This window comes from Limanda limanda, chromosome 21, assembly GCF_963576545.1.
Source record: "Limanda limanda chromosome 21, fLimLim1.1, whole genome shotgun sequence".
NCBI classification, from domain to species: domain Eukaryota; kingdom Metazoa; phylum Chordata; class Actinopteri; order Pleuronectiformes; family Pleuronectidae; genus Limanda; species Limanda limanda.
The window spans coordinates 17191557-17210466 of record NC_083656.1 but is presented as its reverse complement, the minus strand read 5'-3'; the positions used below and the strand labels follow the sequence as shown (position 1 = coordinate 17210466).

The 18910-nt window shown below is 41.2% G+C and overlaps 1 protein-coding gene across 1 annotated transcript in view; it reads right to left on the bottom strand.

Moving 5' to 3' along the window:
• Positions 1-342: 342 nt before the first annotated feature.
• Positions 343-18910, bottom strand: part of spag9b (sperm associated antigen 9b) — a 36068-nt gene continuing 17500 nt past the window's right edge. The window contains exons 5-29 of the mRNA XM_061094634.1: positions 17119-17266; positions 13868-14309; positions 13665-13758; positions 12386-12510; positions 11815-11872; positions 10764-10916; positions 10594-10651; positions 10213-10343; positions 9588-9644; positions 8323-8502; positions 7046-7175; positions 6839-6928; positions 6484-6645; positions 5859-6030; positions 5131-5340; positions 4906-5050; positions 3948-4076; positions 3771-3851; positions 3604-3671; positions 2889-3037; positions 2123-2294; positions 1906-2019; positions 1254-1433; positions 835-966; positions 343-746 (exon numbers count right to left, since the gene is read on the bottom strand). Of these exons, the coding sequence (XP_060950617.1) occupies positions 628-746; positions 835-966; positions 1254-1433; positions 1906-2019; positions 2123-2294; positions 2889-3037; positions 3604-3671; positions 3771-3851; positions 3948-4076; positions 4906-5050; positions 5131-5340; positions 5859-6030; positions 6484-6645; positions 6839-6928; positions 7046-7175; positions 8323-8502; positions 9588-9644; positions 10213-10343; positions 10594-10651; positions 10764-10916; positions 11815-11872; positions 12386-12510; positions 13665-13758; positions 13868-14309; positions 17119-17266 (3499 nt within the window). The 3' untranslated portion in view covers positions 343-627. The remainder of the gene's footprint in view (positions 747-834; positions 967-1253; positions 1434-1905; positions 2020-2122; positions 2295-2888; positions 3038-3603; positions 3672-3770; positions 3852-3947; positions 4077-4905; positions 5051-5130; positions 5341-5858; positions 6031-6483; positions 6646-6838; positions 6929-7045; positions 7176-8322; positions 8503-9587; positions 9645-10212; positions 10344-10593; positions 10652-10763; positions 10917-11814; positions 11873-12385; positions 12511-13664; positions 13759-13867; positions 14310-17118; positions 17267-18910) is intronic.

The following is an 18910-nucleotide window of genomic DNA, read 5'->3' as shown; positions in this document are numbered from 1 at the left end:
GCATTTGACTTAAACTAATCCTGACCTAAAGACAACTGACGATTGATTAAATATCTTGACTCAAAGGGACAAAAAGAAATTAACATGAAATTTGATCAGAGGTTCACCAAAAAAAAAAACATGATTGGCTCCCACACACGACAGCCCCAGTCTTACATTATCAACAAGGGAAGTCACGGGTGATTATCTATTGATTTAAACAACTGATTTAGCATCAGCACACAGTAACAGGACTGAGTGGAGGGAACCTAGGTGTATTTGCTGATCAAATGTAACTAAAGAAAAGTATTGGTTGTGTATTCAGCAACAGCTTTACCTCAAATAATATTAAAAGACAACAGATTTGATATTTAAATCTTTAAAATAAAAATAAAAACAAGAAAACAAGAAATAAAACGATAACATGCAGTTTGTGTTTACACTGCTCTACTCCAGTTTACCAAAGAGTAAAAGCTCTCAGAGCAGTTTTTGCTTGTTTCACGCTTATTGTTCAGGTTTGAGGAGAAGGACAAAAGTGCTGATTAAACCCGCGGCTGCAGAGGGCGGTCGCTCCCCTGAACGCCTCCTCTGTGGCTGCAGGTTTGAGAAGAAAAAGGCAAATTGGGCATGGGGGTCAAAGGTCAGATTTCAGTCCTCGTTTCCCAGGACCTGCCACACGATAAGGTGGCTGCGCTCGGCTTTGGCCATTAAGGGCTGCAGTTTCATTGGGGCATCGTCTCCTTCCTCGGCCTCGCCCTCCTCGTCACCTGGAGACACACAGAGGCAGCATGTTCTCTCAATCTACTGCAGAAATATAATAATTAAAAATAACAACTTCTCATGCCGTAAACTCACCCATTCTAAAGTCTATGTAACCTTCTCCTCCACTCATCACCAACATAGACTTGGTTCCTTCCTGAGATGAGGCATCTGTTGCCCGGTCACCTCCTGCTTCTCCTCCACAGGAGGCAGATGGAATTGCGTGACCTGAGTGGACAGACACACAAACTGTGAAGAGCACCAGACCACATTGTGTTTTTCTGCTGATGAGTCAGCTCTTCTTATCAGTTCACTGACTTGATCTCAGCTGCTCATTGATCTGCCTTTGAAACTATGAGGAGCACAGCAGTGTTAGAGAAAAATCATCTATTACATGACATACACCGACGACCGAGAGATTTTCACACTGCCATCGAATGGCTTGGAAAAATCCTGCTCAGTAACAGTAAGTAAAAGCATTGTAGGACATATCGACAAACTGCATGGTTCATTACCTGGGACAGCAGTGAAGAACTTGACAGCATCCCGGTGACCATGGAAACAGAGCTGAGCCTGAGCCATGGAGCAGTATGGAACAAACGTCCCTGCTGTCACTTTGTCGCCGCAGTCGTCGCCGTAGACTCGGACCACACTTCCTGGATGGTTACCTGCTGCCTTTGCTGCCGTGGTGGCTGCTAAGGAAACAGTGGGTGAGAGAGAGTCAGCTCAGAGTCCTCAATTTATGTAATCCAGCTCCCTTGATAATGTGATATACATGGGACAATTTATTCTGTTAAAACACTTTTATTGTTGTGAATATATAAGATTTGTCAATGACATTATATTATCAACAGTTTACTTAACTATATACTTTGAAACACATCTACTTAACTGTCATACCCATTGAATACATTTTTTTCCATGTTTAAAGGGCTAAAAACTGTTTAATAGATAGAAAGTGTTTATAGTTTATGGTGTTTATCGTTTATTATACATCTAACAAAGAAGACCTAACTTCATTAACTGAACACTAGCTTCCTGTAAGAGTCCGCTGAGTGGAAAAAATTGCAAGATATAAATTGTGATGGCTATTGTGTGTGCGTGTGTGTCAATAATAATAATACTAACAATAATATATTCAAGAAATGCCCCAGCTCTTGAACTTACACTCTGTTAGAGGGATGGAGATGATGACTCCGTTTCCAGTGCCCATCCACAGACGGTTACATGACACAGTGAGAGCTGTGATTCGCACGAATGAGAAGCCAAGTTTCCCCGTCCCTGAGAAACAGTATTAAGAACACATTCAAAACCAAACTTGAAAAGGAAGAGTCTATAAAACCCAGAGGACAGATGATCAAAGATGCCTTGGCAGTGAACTGACCCAGCATCTTGCTGACGTAGGGCTCGATGTCCACATCCTGGAGGTGTTGGTAGGTGTGAGCGTGGAACAGCCTGAGAGTGGAGTCCAGCCTGATGGAAACCCAGATCCCATCACCGTCCCATGCCAGAAGTCGTACCTGACTGTCTGCACGAGGGTGGGCGTCAAATGACTTCTGCAGAGGATGGAGTACGTGCAGACAAGAGACGTGTGGTTAAAGAAAAGTGAAGGAAGGAATCCTGACGTCATGTAGCTTAAAATAACACAATGGAACTTTTACTGAGCAACAGCGCCCTCTGCAGCCACACCTGATGAACATTAATACTCTAAAAACAGTTTTTGAGCAAGCAAGTGGTTTTCATCAGAGAGAAAACAAAGCATAAAGCAAGAACAGGCTGGCTGTGAGGAGTGGTAATGAAAGGGACACCATTCTCCATATTCCGAGTCAGTGAATCATCGAAGAAATTCTGAGGTAAGGTTGCGTCTCACATGAAATTTAGGCACATTGAAGCAGGAACAGACGACGTTTAATCAGCAGCATTAATGATGGGTCTCCTCCATCAGCTCAGACATTTTCAGGGACAGGCTTTCTACAACTTTTCATGGATTAGAGCTATTCTTCATGTTTCTAAATTACAACTGTGTTTTCTTTCAAAATACTTCCTTTGAAAACGATTTGTTTGATTAAATCACACTGAAGGTTCTCGTTTCTACTCAGTCTAACGCTCATCAAAGACATTCTAAATTCAAAGGGTGAATCTGACCATACCTCGATCTTCATGGCTTTGGGCTGCACCACATAAATCTTGTTCCTGTAGCCACACCACACCTTGTCATGTACGACAGTCATACAGCGGATGGAGTGGTGCGGCCTCCCCATGTCAATCAGGTGGTAGTTTGTCAGGTCCCACTGTCCATCTGATAGAAGCAAAGGAAGTCAATGTACACATAGACACACATATTTATAGAGTGCTTCTATACACAGCACATTTTTTATTACACACCATCCATACACTGATGGGACACTGTCAGAGGTTATTTGGGTGGCATCTTATTGTAGGGCATTCAAGAATGGTCCTCGTCATTTTTAATTTCTAATTATATTTATGTTTTTAATAGAAATTGACCTATTATTACTCTGTACCATGGATAAAGGGCTGAATCTCAATGCTTTTCTAGAGACTCGATTTTCTAAACAACACACGTGTGGGAGCTGCAGCAGATCGGCGACACAGCCGTTACATGCTACACAATAAATGTGTGGCCCCGGCGTTACGTTTACAAATGTGATGGTCAGAGGCGAGAGGATGAGGATGAGTCACAGATCCAACATATATAAAAAATATATATAAGAGTACACATTTGAATGATATAGGTCCATTTAAAATAGAAATTATAATGGAACAAATGTGTCCCTGCAGCCCATTTGTATAAATCTTTACTGACATCATATGTTTTAAGAGTCACAGCTCATGTCCACTCACCTACTCCTCTGTGGAATATGGCTAAGGTACCATCAGAGAGGCCGACCAGAACACGCCCTTTCACATGTCTGTGGGACAGAAACACGTTGTCAGAAATCGGACGTTTAAATGAAGAAATTGGCCAGATGCGTAAAGCTCACGGATGTCAATCATTTCACTATACTCACACTATGCCGAGCACAGCGTCCTTTAGCTTTATGGAATGGAGACACTTCTTCCACTGGGCCACAGAGGAGTGAACGTACACGCTAGAATCAGAAAAACATTCTCAGTCATCACATTTCTTGAACTCTGACACTGACAGAACAATTTTGGACGAACAAATAAAAACAAATCACACTCACAATCCATTCTGTGCCCCCAGCCACATGGTGGGCAGGACGCTACTCATCTTCTGAGCCTCTTCTCTCATCAGGTCCTGCTCCTCAGCTGTGGGGTTTGAACTTACACCATCTTTCAACAGATCACTCTCCCTGGTCATCGGAGACAACATCACATCTATTACTACGACAGTTAAATGTGTCTTTTATAGGACAAGTATATATATATATATATATATATATATATATATATATATATATCCTGGTTTAACAGACCTCTGAAAAAGCTGACATGTAATGTATAAAAAATTAACTGACTTGACTTAACTGTATAAACAGTTAAGTCAAACATTCAAACTGTATAAGCCACACACATTAACAGTTATGAAGAAAATTCAGTTAAATTTTATGAAAAATATTGACTTTAAAATCCTCATAGCAGACAGACCCATGTTGGTTTTCTAACTTCACACTGACTGCACCGTGAACTGTTTATATAATAACAGTACGTCATTTTACCAATTTCATAAAGAAAGCTGCAACCAGCAAACACACCATTCCACACAGGCAGGTTTAGAACAAACACTGCACTAGTTACTTCACATTCAAGTAGTATCTCAATCTTGCAACAGTTGAACTGGAGCTAATTTTAACTACTGTATTTGGTGTCTTGCATCACATTTTATGTATTGATGCTGATGTCAATTTATTATGTTAGTTATTATGTTTCATAAAGGGATATATTCAAGTAAAATGTGTTTGTTTGTCTGACAAACCCAGACAGTTTGGCTTGAAGGTTTTATGCACTGCAGTGATATTTAACCATCAAAGAAATATTAGCATGTGATACATGAACAAGATGTTTTACAATGATTTGTTGGTGTTCCTCAGTGGATATTTATGGCTGCACTGATGGATTAGGTTTATTGGATTGACTGAAGTGTGATGACTCTGTGCTGGGTAATGGGCCGCCTGATGTTACCTCTGAGTGTAGTTGGCTGGAGCCTCTGGTGTGGGCTTCGCTCCCAGTGGATCAGTGAAGACGTGCTCGGTGTAGACACCCCTCAGGGCTTCTCTGTGGTCAGAGAGCCCTGCGCTGGCCTCGGTCGCTTCTGTAGCTTCTTCTTCTAAAGAGAAGATCATCTCTCAGCAAACTCTGTCATCTCATATGTGGGTTATTTGTCACTTGGAGATGCTAACGCCTTACCAGTTCCTCCATTTTTCCCAGGACCGTCTGCGGTCTGGGGAATAGCGACTGATCCTTCAGCTTCACAGCCCACGACAGTGATGCCTCCGAGCACACCTTCTTCACCTGTTGAGATGCTGTTGGTTGCTGTTGAGCTGCCATCGTCCACTGATCCTGCCTCAGAGTTCGGAGGTACTTCCTCACCAGCTGGGTAGTCAGTCTCTCTTGCACCTAAATAAAAACAAGCAATCAAATACAGAAAGCATGCTGTCCCCCATAGCTGATGCAGTTTCTCTGTGGGCCACCAAATGCAAAACAACTTAGTCACCCACAAATATCAGTAATAAAATCATCTTTTCAAAGGCAGCCCTTTCAGACATGAACTCCAGAAAATGTCCAAACACTGTCAATTGCCAACGGGACTTTGTGTTTCACATATGAACAACACAGCAGGAGATTGTCTAGGAAAACGTCTGAAACAAACGCCATCAAAACTACCTCTCACTCGCAGAAAATTCTCCGGACATTATCCTTCTGTTCTCTCATGGGCTCACTCGAATATTATGTGGAGTATTTACTCTGGGGTTGGCAGGAAAACTTCGGAGAATGTTGGGAGCAACTAACTTGGAATTCTTAACATACAGCCCCTCCTGATAATTTCATGAGAAAGTCCGGAGTCTGTGCATGTCCAAAGCTGCATATGTTGCCTTGGTAGCACAACTGGGAAGCACGTATATCCATCCACTGACCTGGAACGCTGGTGATGCAGAGGACATGAGAGTCACAAACAAAGAAGCTCTCCAGGATGTTTCCAGGCTGGTTGGCATCAATGACAACAGCTTTAGTGGTGGACTGGGTGCTGGTACAGATCCACACCAGCGATGATAACTCGTCCTGCTGCCTCAGCTCCATCTGCTGCTCCTGCAAAAAAATGTTACATGTGTAGCAGTTTTAAAAACGTATTAACATGAAATAATTGCATGTATGTGACAAAGACAATATAAAGCAGAACGGTGTGTCTTCACTCTCTCCCAATAGCCAGAAATTAAGACAAAGATTATGCCATTTTTTGCATTTGGAACCAGAGTCTGCACAGGTTTGGTTAAATTTTGACTTTTTAGTTTGGTCCATGTCCCAACAACTACCATGGAGGAGGCAGGACGTAGGAACTATAGAGCAGCCAGCCTCCAGAGACGTTTTGTTTTCACTTTTGGGAGAGCCGTCATGTCGTCCATCTTTTCATATAGTCTATGGTATATGAATGTGTGTATTTGTAGTAAAAGGTTCCTTTTTCAGGTATGATGGGTTTATTTCTTTCATGATGTAAACACTGTGGCTGTACTGAAATAGGCAGGAGTGTGTGTATGTTTATACCTTGATGTCTTGATCCAGTTTGTCCAGGCTGCTCTGACACCCAATCTTCCTTTTAGGGCTTTCAGGTGCAGGCACATCACTGTAGAACACACTGGCTCCTACGATCGATCCTCCATCTCTGGTTTTACCTCCAGAGAGATTCACACCGGCAGCACACCACAGCTACAGTACGAACATGCAGTCAAATACAATGAGATTGCAGCGAGATATAACAGTGCTTCCTTTTCTTACTATTTAGAGAAAATACACGGAAGCTATTGAGAGATATGCACCACAGCTAAGGAACAATCATGGCTAAGGCAAAGAAAATTACCCATAATTCCATGCAATGCACAATACAAAGTAGTATAATCACCTTCACAGAAGCATCTTTCTCATCCAGTGGTCTGAGGAAGACAGGAACAGGCAGATTCTTCATCTTACTCTCTGCCTGACCTCCATTTGCCTGCAAAGTCAAAACATGGCAACGCTGTGGGACATTGTATTTCTCTTAAAGCTTACATGACAGTGTGATTCTACAATAACCACAGCAGCAGACTCAGAAGGTCCTGTAGGTGCTTACTTTGTGCTTCTTGGGCAGGCTCCAGCCGTACGCCTGCACTCTGCCGTCCTCCTTCTGGACGTGAGCTTTGACCTGCTGGTACTGCACTCTCTTCTGCTCTCGCCTGGACACCACGTTATCAGCTGCAACTCTGAGGGAAAAACCATACCTATATAAGTATCTAATAGGGTCTTTTATAAGGTTTCCCTAGAAATCTTAACATTTCATGTGTCTGATTGTAAACTATTGTAATGATCCTCCAGGGAGGAGCATATGCAGACACAGTTACAAAGCCATTGGAACTGATTATTGACAACATGGTGAAAGGGATTTCAATTTCACAGCCAATCCTAAACTAATGATGAGGAGAAGTAACTGCAGTTTCTTTCACATCTGTAATTTAAAAGAAAATTAATTGTGTTGCCTTTCCGTTCAGGTCGATGGCACTCTTTGCTATTAATTAGAGCTCGTATGATTAATCAGTTGGCCAATTAAAAGGATGTGCATTTACGTATACTTTTTATAAAAATATGTTTATTTTCTTATTTCAAGCTCTGTATATTTTGGTCTATTTGTGTTTTCTTTGTATTTACTTTATGAATAATAAACTTTTTAACAGTCTGAACGACAACTGGATCAGTAATTCAGACTTTGGATTTATACTAACATCACATGGTGACCGATGTGACCCTGAGATAGTACAATAGCCTGATTCAAAACTTGGAAGCCCTTAATGTGTGTTTACAACATGCCCTTGTTAATTTTTTAACAGTTCAGAACGCTTTAGGCAACAGTATGTAACTGAGCAGCAGCGCCATCTACAGCCACGCGTCAATTTATTTGGTTGGGCCCTGTGTCTGAGGAAGTAAGTGGTTTTAATGGTGATTTTAAAAAAAGTCCATCAGTATTTCAACCAGAGCTCTGACTTTGCATTATCGCTGTATGAATGAAAAAAAAACTGAACGGTGGTTATTACAGATGATCCCCAGCTTTCTGTCCCAGGATGAGCTGCTGCCGTAAAAAATACATTAAACTCTGTTTCTAAACATTGGAGATAAACACTGGTTTTTAATGACCTCTAATTCTTTTTCAGTTCAGCCTTACTGTTAAACCTGCTGGACCTGATTCTGAGCAACGCACTTCTCACAGGAGATCGTACCCATTCACTAAAATTACAGTGAAATAAACAATAAAAGTATTAGATCATAATCCAATTTCAAATTCTAAAGTCAAAAGGAATTGAACGCCTGGTCACAGTGTCATATTTTAGCCATCATTATTTCCCCTGAGTGACTTACTCCTCATTAAGAAAATCAAAGGCTTTGCTCTTGTCACTGGGCAGCTGCTGCAGGGTGGTACTCCTCTTCTTGACGGACGGCTGAATCTGAGCGGTCGGTGCGTTGTACTTGACGTTCACTGGCGCCTCCGTCGACGGCTTCTTGGCTGCTCCGCCCGACGAGCTGAACAAACGGCTGAAACTAAAGGTGTAAGGGCGGGGAAGTGGGGAGGAAGAAGGACAAAACAAAAAAAGAAGAAGCACACGGACAAACATATAGAGGGGTGGACACAAGCAGTAGCTCCAGCAGCAAAAGGCAGGGATCAACATTTAAAAGGTTCTTCCCCATGCTAACACACCATGCCAGCTGACATACAGGTGGCAGCTAACCAATATTCATTTTCATAGTAACCCATCATGAAGTCAATGATCTATCTCCTACACAGCAAAGAATGATGGACGCAGGGTGTGCGGGGTTAATAATGTGCATTGACTAGGATGTTAGTGAACAACGAAAAGCAAAAATGGCCTGGCGTTCTAACTCTATGGTGAAAGATAACGATGCATCTATGTCACTACATCTGACAGTTTTAGAAGAAGCAGCTGATTTACCACAAGCTTATTGAATACTAAACCACAGATAGTGTTCATCTAAAAATTAAACATAATATTAATTTGTTAAATCTTAAATTTAATCCCATTTCTCTGCCTTCTCTCCCTTTCACTGAAGTAACCCTGCCAACACACCTCCTGCGAACAGACGCCACAATGCGGAATATAGAGGGACACACAGAAACAGGGCAGAGGAGACAGTGGATTTGTCAGATTTAGTTTCTCTTATAAGCAAAGCAACCTCTTAGCCAAAAGATCTGCCCCCAAACCAAACCAAAGTCATTCCTGGTTAAACTCAACAAAGGAGAGCCTGGATCAAATGACAGAATATCAGTCTACATCACATTCATTTCCTCAGTCAGCAAACAAGTGTAATGTCCCAACCCCAGCCTTCTCTATTTAATAAAAGAATCAAAGACTACTGTGGCAGTGCAGCAGCTCAGATCTGAGATCAGAGCCACTGTTTACTGACTGGCTCTCCTCTGTTAAGAGTTTGTTGTCAGAAGCAGTCAAGATAAGACACTTGTTAACATGTCAGAGATTTACCTACATCCTGGAGAACAACCAACATGGAATACAAAAAGAAAAGTGAACAGTGAAACACTTAAATAACACAGTGATCACACTGAGGTTGGTTAAGTTATGAGAACGAAAGAAGTGAAAAGAGGAGCTTACAACTGCCAGAGGCTGGATTTCTTCTTCTCCGGAAGAGCTGGATTATCCTTTGAAGCCCTGAGAAAGAAAATTCACCTTGAATTAAAGCTGTGGCTCTTCACTAGCCTCACGATTTGATCACGATTCACCTGTCAGCAAGTCAAAATGTACAGTACTCCTAGATGCATCCAGATCCTCAGTTTTCTATTAATCTAATATTGTTATTGAGTTGTTCAGTTCAGATATGTGTGCTGCACCTAAAGGAAAACATCTTATTAGCCTTTGCTCATCTATCATAAGGTTGGTCCCGCCTGGCCCCCCCTGCCAGCGCCACTGTATTGAGGCACATTTCTGGTGGTGAACAGGAGATTTTCCTCCTCTTTTCTTTTCTAATCACTCACACATAGAGATATCTGTATAATAACCTTTTGAATAAATAATCATGTGTTCATGGATCAGTGGGGACTTTTGATAATCTGTAGGAGGAACTTCTCTCCTGTCTGCAGCTTGTATGTATCTTCTGTTTTTATAACCAAGTGTTTACACTTTGAGAGCTTTTCAAATTGCATTGTGTATAAAGGCAATTTGGAGGAATTTGTTATGATTTCATATTGTCCACCACTTTCCTTGGTTTCCTCTGTCTCACCTGATCATCTCTGTCCACCTGACCGCCTCCTGCAGCTCCATCAGTCTCTCCTTGTACTGGTTCCTCTCCATCAGGACCCTGGCCATCTCCACCCTGGTGAAGCGCTTCCTCTGCGCTGTAGGCACATCACTCTGTAGGCACAACGCAAGCATGACACCAGTGAACCACTGTTCAAAACCATCTGTGAGAGAACATTTGTGTAGACAATACATGGCGCATGCTATGAAGGGTGTGAGGTTAACATGACAAGACTTGGCTGTTATGGAGTTTGTTAGCATGGAATAGGTCTTGTTTGAAAATACTTCCAAGAATTATTGACCTTAATAAGATATAATGTTGTGATTCATACACAAGCTGACATAGGAAATATCAAAGACTCACATCATCCTCATTCTCAATCTTGACTTTCTGTTTGGAATCTTCCAGCTCTGCTCGGAACCTGCAAGAGACATTCCACATTTACAACGTCCATGTCTATAAAGTATATATAATATTTAAAGCAGTAGATAAATAGATTTGTGTATTGTGTTCCAAAGTCCAAAACAACTCACTTCTTGAGCTCTTCTTCTAATTCTTTGTTCTTCTCCTCCAGGTTGGTTTTGGCCTGAGTGACAGCATCCAGCTCTCCCTGAAGAACCTCCTTCTCACAGGACAGTTCATCCAGGCGAGCGATCAGGTCATTTTTCACCACATTCAAAGCGTTTCTGAACACACATATATATAAACAAATGCATGATATAATGTATTCTCATGTCATATATTCATTAAACAGAAGATGGCAGATCTGTCATGATTGTCAGAGATGAAGCAGGTAGGCAATATATATTAATTAGGCCTCCTGAAGTTGGTAAATTAAGCTCATTATCCACGTCAATCTTTAGAATTAAGTTTAGAGACGTGGGCGGGTCATAATATTGAATTTCGATCATTTGTACCAATCAGTGCTCTAATGTGCACATTTTTAAATATGATCAGGAAAATAACAGCTCCTCAGTCTTAACTGCAGGTGCATTAGTAAAAAAACGTACTTAATGTGTCAGGGTCACACACTTCAGTCTCACGACAATTTGTCAAACACAAAGTATCATTAATTAACTACAACAACAAGCCTATACAGTACAAATACGAAACATAAGTTATAGAGTCTTGCCCTGGTTCAGGTACCTGCAGGTTGTGTTACAGTTTAAAATGTATTTATATAAATTCAAAAGTACAAGTAAAAGTAAAATAAACACGGTCGGGCAATGGGTGAGAACTAAAGTATGTTAACATCTTAATCTTCTTACATGAAACCTAGTTGTCACTACTGAGCAAATTAGTGAGGTCATCAAAAGAGATCACATTCAGCCAGAAATAACCAGTGGTGAATACATTCTCAGTGGCTTTGCTGCTTGTAAAAAGTATCAAAAATAATTCACTTTTATTGCCGCAATCTACTTATGTCATCGCTGAGGAAGCATATTGACAGCTGCAGGAGCAGAGATACTGCGACAACTTTAACAAAAACTAAGTCACTTCAGCGGTTAGGACCTTTTTCCTTCATGTGTTTATGTCATTATGTCTTCACATATATAAATAACACAAATTATAATGAGCACTGACTTGGTCTCCAGCAGCTGGGTGTTTTCATGGATAAGATGTTCGACTTCCCGTCCCATACCTGAAACGGATCAGCCATAATGTGAACACAAACAAATAATCATCTTATTAAGTGCTCCTGTGTGAGAGTTGGGAAATAAAATTGTATTTTCGAAAATAACATCTATTTCTATTCTACACACTAACATATTTCATTCTTACCTAGAAAGTTGAAATCTGAGTCAAGCAAAGGACAATGCAAATGAGAAGGAGGTTTATGAGACTCAATAAAACATTGTTCATTTTTCCTGTGAGTTAAACTGTTTCAACTGAATCTACCTAGCCTAAATGTAACACTGTCCTTCACAGCACAATAATCTGTTCTATCCATTAAAAAGGTCACAGGGGGGTGGAAACAAACACAAGGAGCTGGGAAATCTGGAGAGAATGAACTGATACACACCAGAAAACTCATCTGCAAGGATGGAAAAGCCCGACAGCCAAAGAAAAGGTGATTAAGAGAATACAACAGGGGGAGAAAATGGTTTGTAAAAAGTGGGCACATGATTACTTGCAAGAGATTTGAGTTTCTTACCCAGTAGGTCAGCGCCTTCGTCCATGTCTGCTATCATGTCGTTTCCTGCAGACGACAGCTCCTCAAACAGAGACTCAGTGTTCCGGTCGAACGCTAGATTCTCTATGCCGCCTTTAACTGGTGTGCTGCATGGACACATGAGGGGGCAAGACAGAGGACAAGTGTTACTATGATGAAGAGATGTGATATTGCACTGTGATAACCTTTGCCTCATATGGCAATAAGGGCTGCCACGTGGCTAAAATAATTCATGACAATATGATAAAGAAAGGCTATTGCCGCTGCTGCTTCGGGGTCACGGCAGACACACATTATAGACCCGGTGTCCATGGGCTGTGCTGTGTTACCTTCCCGCTGACCTCTATTACTTTACGCAATATCATTTAACACCAGCACTAATCACAGTTCATTAGGACACGTACAGTACTTGAAGATTACTTTTGGTTTGTTTGATTCGCTGAAGAGTTTATGAGATGTGGTGGCATCTGATTGTGGCGGTGGATCCGGATCGTGGTGACAGCTGATCATGGACTATGATTACAACAAGGGAACTTGATATACAATACGCCTACTCGCATATTCTACCATCACTGACAATAACTCCTCAATTCATTCATCATTAGAAACACTTTAAACATTGACACACTTCTCCATTACGTTACAAACACGTGACATCTATTGCACTACTGTCCATCCTGTGACCCTCTCTGAAGTTTCTACATTTTTTCCACCTGTTATTAGTTTTTTGTAGTTTTTCCTTACTCTTGTTGAGGGTTAAAGGCAGAGGATGTCACACTCTGTCAAGCCCTATGAGATAAATGATGATTTGTGAATCTGGGCTATATAAATATAATTGTATAGATTGAGACACATATTAAAATACATTGAAAAAAAGTTATACATTTTGCAAGATGAGACTTAATGCGCATAATGTATTAAATTGTTATGGTTACTGTTATTGATAGTAGTACTAGCAATATAAGTACTATTAAATCACTATTACATTTTATTTGCCTCGCTATAGTTTCCTTCAGATAACCAACACTTGATACAGATAGTAAAAGCACCCCGATGTAAAGGAATGTATATGAATTAAGAGGCACTGGATTATTTACACAATATTATCATGTGTGTGATTAATTTAGTATCAATATTTATTTCTTAAATATTAGTTGACATCAATACCAGTATATTGCATTTAATCTTTTCATGGGATCTGTTGAGAGGAATACCTGCCTTAGTCCTTCAGTAACTAAAGCTCTAACCACCAGTCACGTACCTTGTTCCTATGCAGCCGTCAAGATCCATGCCCAATTCAGGAGTGGATTCTATGATCGCCTGCACCTCAGACTTCTCCAGGTTGTCTGCTCCATCTAGTACAACCAAAAGAAAGGAAGATCTTAGGTTTGAATATATGGACAAAAGACTGGTACAAAATCGTTTGATTACGTAACCTGATATTCAAGGTGTTGCAGTACTGACCTTCACTTTCAAACAGTGTAGAAGCAGACTCCTGACCGTCATGTCCTTGCTGACCCTGCTGACCTTCCTGCACTGCTGCGATGTTCTTATTGCTCTCTGGCTTTCCGCTGCTCCTGTCCAGGTTCCTGTTGAGCCTGTCTGAAGCCTCCTGTTCCTGAAGAGGAGTGTCCACAGACTGCATGGCCACGTCTGAAGCAGTGGTAGACAGAGATGTAGCAGAAGCAGATCCACCCGCATGACTGGACATGGGACTGGTGCCGGTGGACGCGCCATCAAGAGGAAATAGTGTGCGTGAGGATGTGGGGGTATTTGATTTAGAGGTACCGTCCTGAGAAGATCCTCCAGCTTGAGAAGACACTGGGGCTCCACTTTTAGAGACGTTTGATTGGTTGTTTGGAGAACTGGTTTTGGAACCTCTGCGGTTCGAACTGGTCAATTCATCCTTGAGATGAAGGGAGAGGAGGGGAGGACGAAGAGTCAATGAAACACAAGGAAAAAAGAAAATACAATGTCCCTCATTTCAAGCTCTAAGGTTATGTGCAGCTTACGGTATACTGTACACACTCCACAAAAAGAAACAGCACAGCAAACGTTATCAAGTCAAAAGATATATTGAAAAAAATTCACACCATTCACAAATTAAACTTAAAAAAGAAAATGTTAGAAGTATTACCACAAACCTGAACTTTAAAAATTAGGCATACCCCTATATAATGTGACAGAAGGGACTTGATATTTTTCTCTTTATAGCAAACAGTTTCCTGGTTGACGCCACGGCCCCCCCAACATATCACAATGGAGAGACACAGTAAAAAGGGTCTTTTTCATGGAGAAAATCCCAGAAGATTGCAGCTGAAAATAGACTGATTGAAAGATGGTGCTGGGGCTCTGGCTTCTTGGTGCTTGTTATCCAGTATCATCGATGTTAGGCTCAGTGATGCTAAGCCAAACTTACATTGTGATGAAGGTAAGAGGATGTTTCAGCTTCTTGAATTCATTCTCCTTCTGGCAATGTGAATCATTTTAGTTAAATTTTCAGACCAACTGCCCATGAGACGTTTTGAGCCACTGACCCAACTCATCCCCGAATCACCTTGTTCATTACTTTTAAAATATGAATTTGAGGCCAGAGGAAGACATGAAGATTGGCAGATTCGCCACATGCAGTTTCAATGAGATACGAGGTATAAACAGCACCAGTGTGTTAGCATCATTGAATACAATCACACTTCACCACAACCGCAGTCAAAAGAGCACACAACTTGGTTAGTTTGGTGTACACCAGGATTATAGTTTCTTCATTGGTGACAGGTCTACCTGGTCATGATCAGCCTCCTCATTGGACGAACGCTCCTGCGTACTTTCACCTTCCATTCTGATTGGGGAGAACTGCTCCTCAAAATGACGGATATTAAAGACCTTGCTGATTAATGTTTCTTTAATGAGGAAACATAAATCAAAGCAAGTGGATGTGCTGTAGAATATGAGGTGGGTAGGAGAAAATAATACAACTAAAAGGCAGCTTAAAAGCTTAAAACCCAGAATAACCAAATGGTGTCAATTTGCAGGCTTTAAAAAATAACAGGGAATTGTTGTTTCCCATTAGAACTGTCCTGAATGTGTCACAGAAAATAAAATAAAGCTGAACTCCACAAGTCAACTAAGGAATTGGCAGTATCTATCGCTTCCTCTGGCAGCCTAGCTGAAAGTAAAATAATTTTACACAACAGATCAAACATCAGGGTTTTACCAGCTCTTATCAGTCCTGAGTGGTATGCAGATTATTCAACTTTGTATTGGTTTGGTCTAATAAATAGCACATTAGCTAATAAATGTAATCAGTCAGGATAAATCAGTCAGGACTGAAGCATTCAAAGACACTGAACAAGTTATTTTCGAGAACACCTCTTTCTCCATTCTGTTTGTTTTTCAGATGTACGGTTGCCGAGACATGTCACACAAGGGTATTGACGGAAAATAAAAACGCAAAAGCAATAATCTTTTACATTAATTCCAAGCCCCTTTATCATAACATCTCAAATAGGCATTCAATTTAAGCTGTAACTGGCTTGACCACGTTTTCACAAACGTCTGATCACTTGACCGCGGTCTCATTTCATCATCAACTTCCACTGACACTAACTTCCATTGTGGTTGTGTTTCCAATGTGAGCCTTTTGTAGATGTGTTGTGGCTTTTCATTCGCACTTTCCGTGCTTGTGTGAGGTGTCCCGGCCACCATACAGATGTATTCCCTGTTCCCTTTCTGAGCCAAGCTAGTCTCCTCTCTGCCCTGATGGGAGTATTTTCTTTCACCTCTTTTGTCTGCTGTCATGCTGCGGTCACCCTTTTTGTTGCTATAGTAGCACTGAGCAGCCAATGGGGGGGAAGCTTCCCTCCTCTGCTATTCTTTTGAATCCATCCCTTCTCTATCCCCCTCCATAAAACATCCACACACACATACATCCATCCATGCACACACAAACACACACTCGTCCACATGGTGAGAGGGTGGATATCACCAACTGTAAATCTTTGGAAAATGTCAAGTCAGGGGACAAAACACAAAGACACTGCTTTGTGTCTGAACTGAGGGTGTCAAGTCAAATTGTGTGTTTGTGAGAGTGTAGGCGCTGAGTGAGAAGGATGCTTTGCACTGCAACACTATAGCAACTTTAATTTACCCCAGAACTACGAGTGAGTTACTCAAAGGTTATCTAACAAATACCTAGCCTGCCAATTATAAAACAAAGTAAAAAAAATCCAGTATAAATGATACGTACCAAAAGTCAAACCACTATTACTCATTACAATATTCACCTGACCCCGCGTCACCAAGACAAACAAATTAAAATCGTATTAGCGTGGTCATTAATATTCATGTTGGAGCCTTGCTGGCAGCATGGTTTCCAGCAGCAACAAAGTGAAGAGACACTGTCCTTTCCACCCTCCCACGAGGTTAAGCCAGGCCCCAGAGTGGTACCACTTTCCCTGCCTCCTGGGCTCCAAGCCACCCGGCACACACACACTACTAAAAATTCTGGACACACAGAACAATCCTTTCTCTCTGAATACAAAAAATACACTCTTTTTGTTTCCACAACCTCTTTTAAGTGAACTAAGGATGATGTCACCCTTCTGATCCGTGGGAAGTTCTACACGCCAACTTCTGACAGTAACTTTACAATTTATAACTAATGATATAAAGAGAAGCTGTTCTTTTTAGGTACTCCGCTTTTGTGTGTGTCATACCTTAAGGCTAGTGTTGGAACGTGGGTGGCTGAGGTTGTTATATCTCCATGGTTCAGACGCGGTATCCACAGGTACCCTCTGGAGGTCAGGGGTCATACCTTCTGTCCCGGGAAGTTGGAATATGCCCATGGAGACTGGACGCTCCTTCCTGGAGACCGAAACAAACGAGAGGTCACACAAAAAGAACATTAACCCTATTTTGAAAGAAATCAACATACTAATGTTTGGGAGACAGACTTCTTTTCAAGTTGTAGAATTGTTTTTTTAGTCCAGATAACATCATGATGCAGGAACATTTTATTTATAGTGAGGGTGGGAGTGTAAGGTATGGACACATTTCTCTCTTTGTCATAAGTCTGAATGTCTTAGTAAGCTTCACTTGGTAGATTACACTTTAGTGTGGGATGTAGGGGTGTAACTATCCTCTACGGTTCCATTTCATTGGACAGGGACAATAACTGAAAGGAGGGTAGGGGAATATATGGTCGAACTATGTCCATGTGGCGTATACCCTAACCTTCCATCTATCAGGTCACCTCCCTCAGACATTCCTTTATGAACCACTGTTCATTTCACATCTTGTCTTTTTCAGTTGTCCCTTTTGGGGGAGGGATCGTGTCCATCTTCAGGCCCTGTGATACAAGATAGTGGACGTCTGTATCAGATGTATTCTTTTCTGAATTGTTACATCCCTAGTGGGAGCTTTTTTTTGAAACACTACTTCACAAATCCAGTTAGGTAACATACTTCTGACAAGAGATTCTACATTAAAGGCAGCGTCTCTACTCAGGGGCTGCATCCTTTGGAGGCTGCATTAGAAGATTGAATACGTCACAGCTGCTTGACTAGTCTGTTTCCGATTATGAGGACTCCTTCAAATAAAAAAAAACTTGTTATTAACATGGGTTATAAATTCGAACTACCATGCGCAAGAAACAAATGCTCCAACAGGTGGATCCTTCCAGCCCAACCTACCCAGGATTCCTTTCACTTTGTGACAAACTATATTTCAAAGAGGCAATGGGGCCTTTGATGCTTGAAAACAAACCAAGCTTTAAATGTGACTTTGCTTAATTAAACGGCTGTAATTCCTTTTTAAATATGCCATGTTCCAGGGCAGTGGAAGGTCAGCATAATTTAATCAGTCAAACAAACTTTGTGACAAGACTCTTCACAGAAAGGTGTTGTGGCAAAGTTTCCCTTGAGACAGATTGGCACTGATATGGTGTGAGGAGGAATAAAGCTGCTTGCCTCATCAACTCCGTTACCTCACACTTTTTAGCTAAGCCAATAACAAGTCAATTTGTATCTGCCTCTGGAACGGAGTCAGATTCTGAGTTGTGCAGAAGGTCAGCTGAAGGAATTCAAACAGAGCAAAGAAGACATTGGTGGGACTAAACAAACACCTGCTACCATCTCCAGGTCACTACTGTGATGATGCTGGCATCCACTGACGCATCGAATCTAAGTACAATGTCCATTCTGTGCAATGACAAATAGGTCCACTCTTCGAGGTTTGTTGTTGTGCTTTATCTCACAATGATTCTATTAAAACTCACTTGGTGTCACATTTGCATGGATGTGGTCAAATCCAAACCCTAGTTTACTGGAAACTCTAAACACCAAAAGACCAGCAAAACCCACTAACAAAATTGCAACACATTATAATAAAAATCACTGCTATCTACACTGCATCAGAACAGGTACACACTAGCAGATAATTTCACTCTTCTAACTAGGTATTAAAAACATATTGTACAGCGCAAGGGTAACAATGGCTGCCATAGTGAAA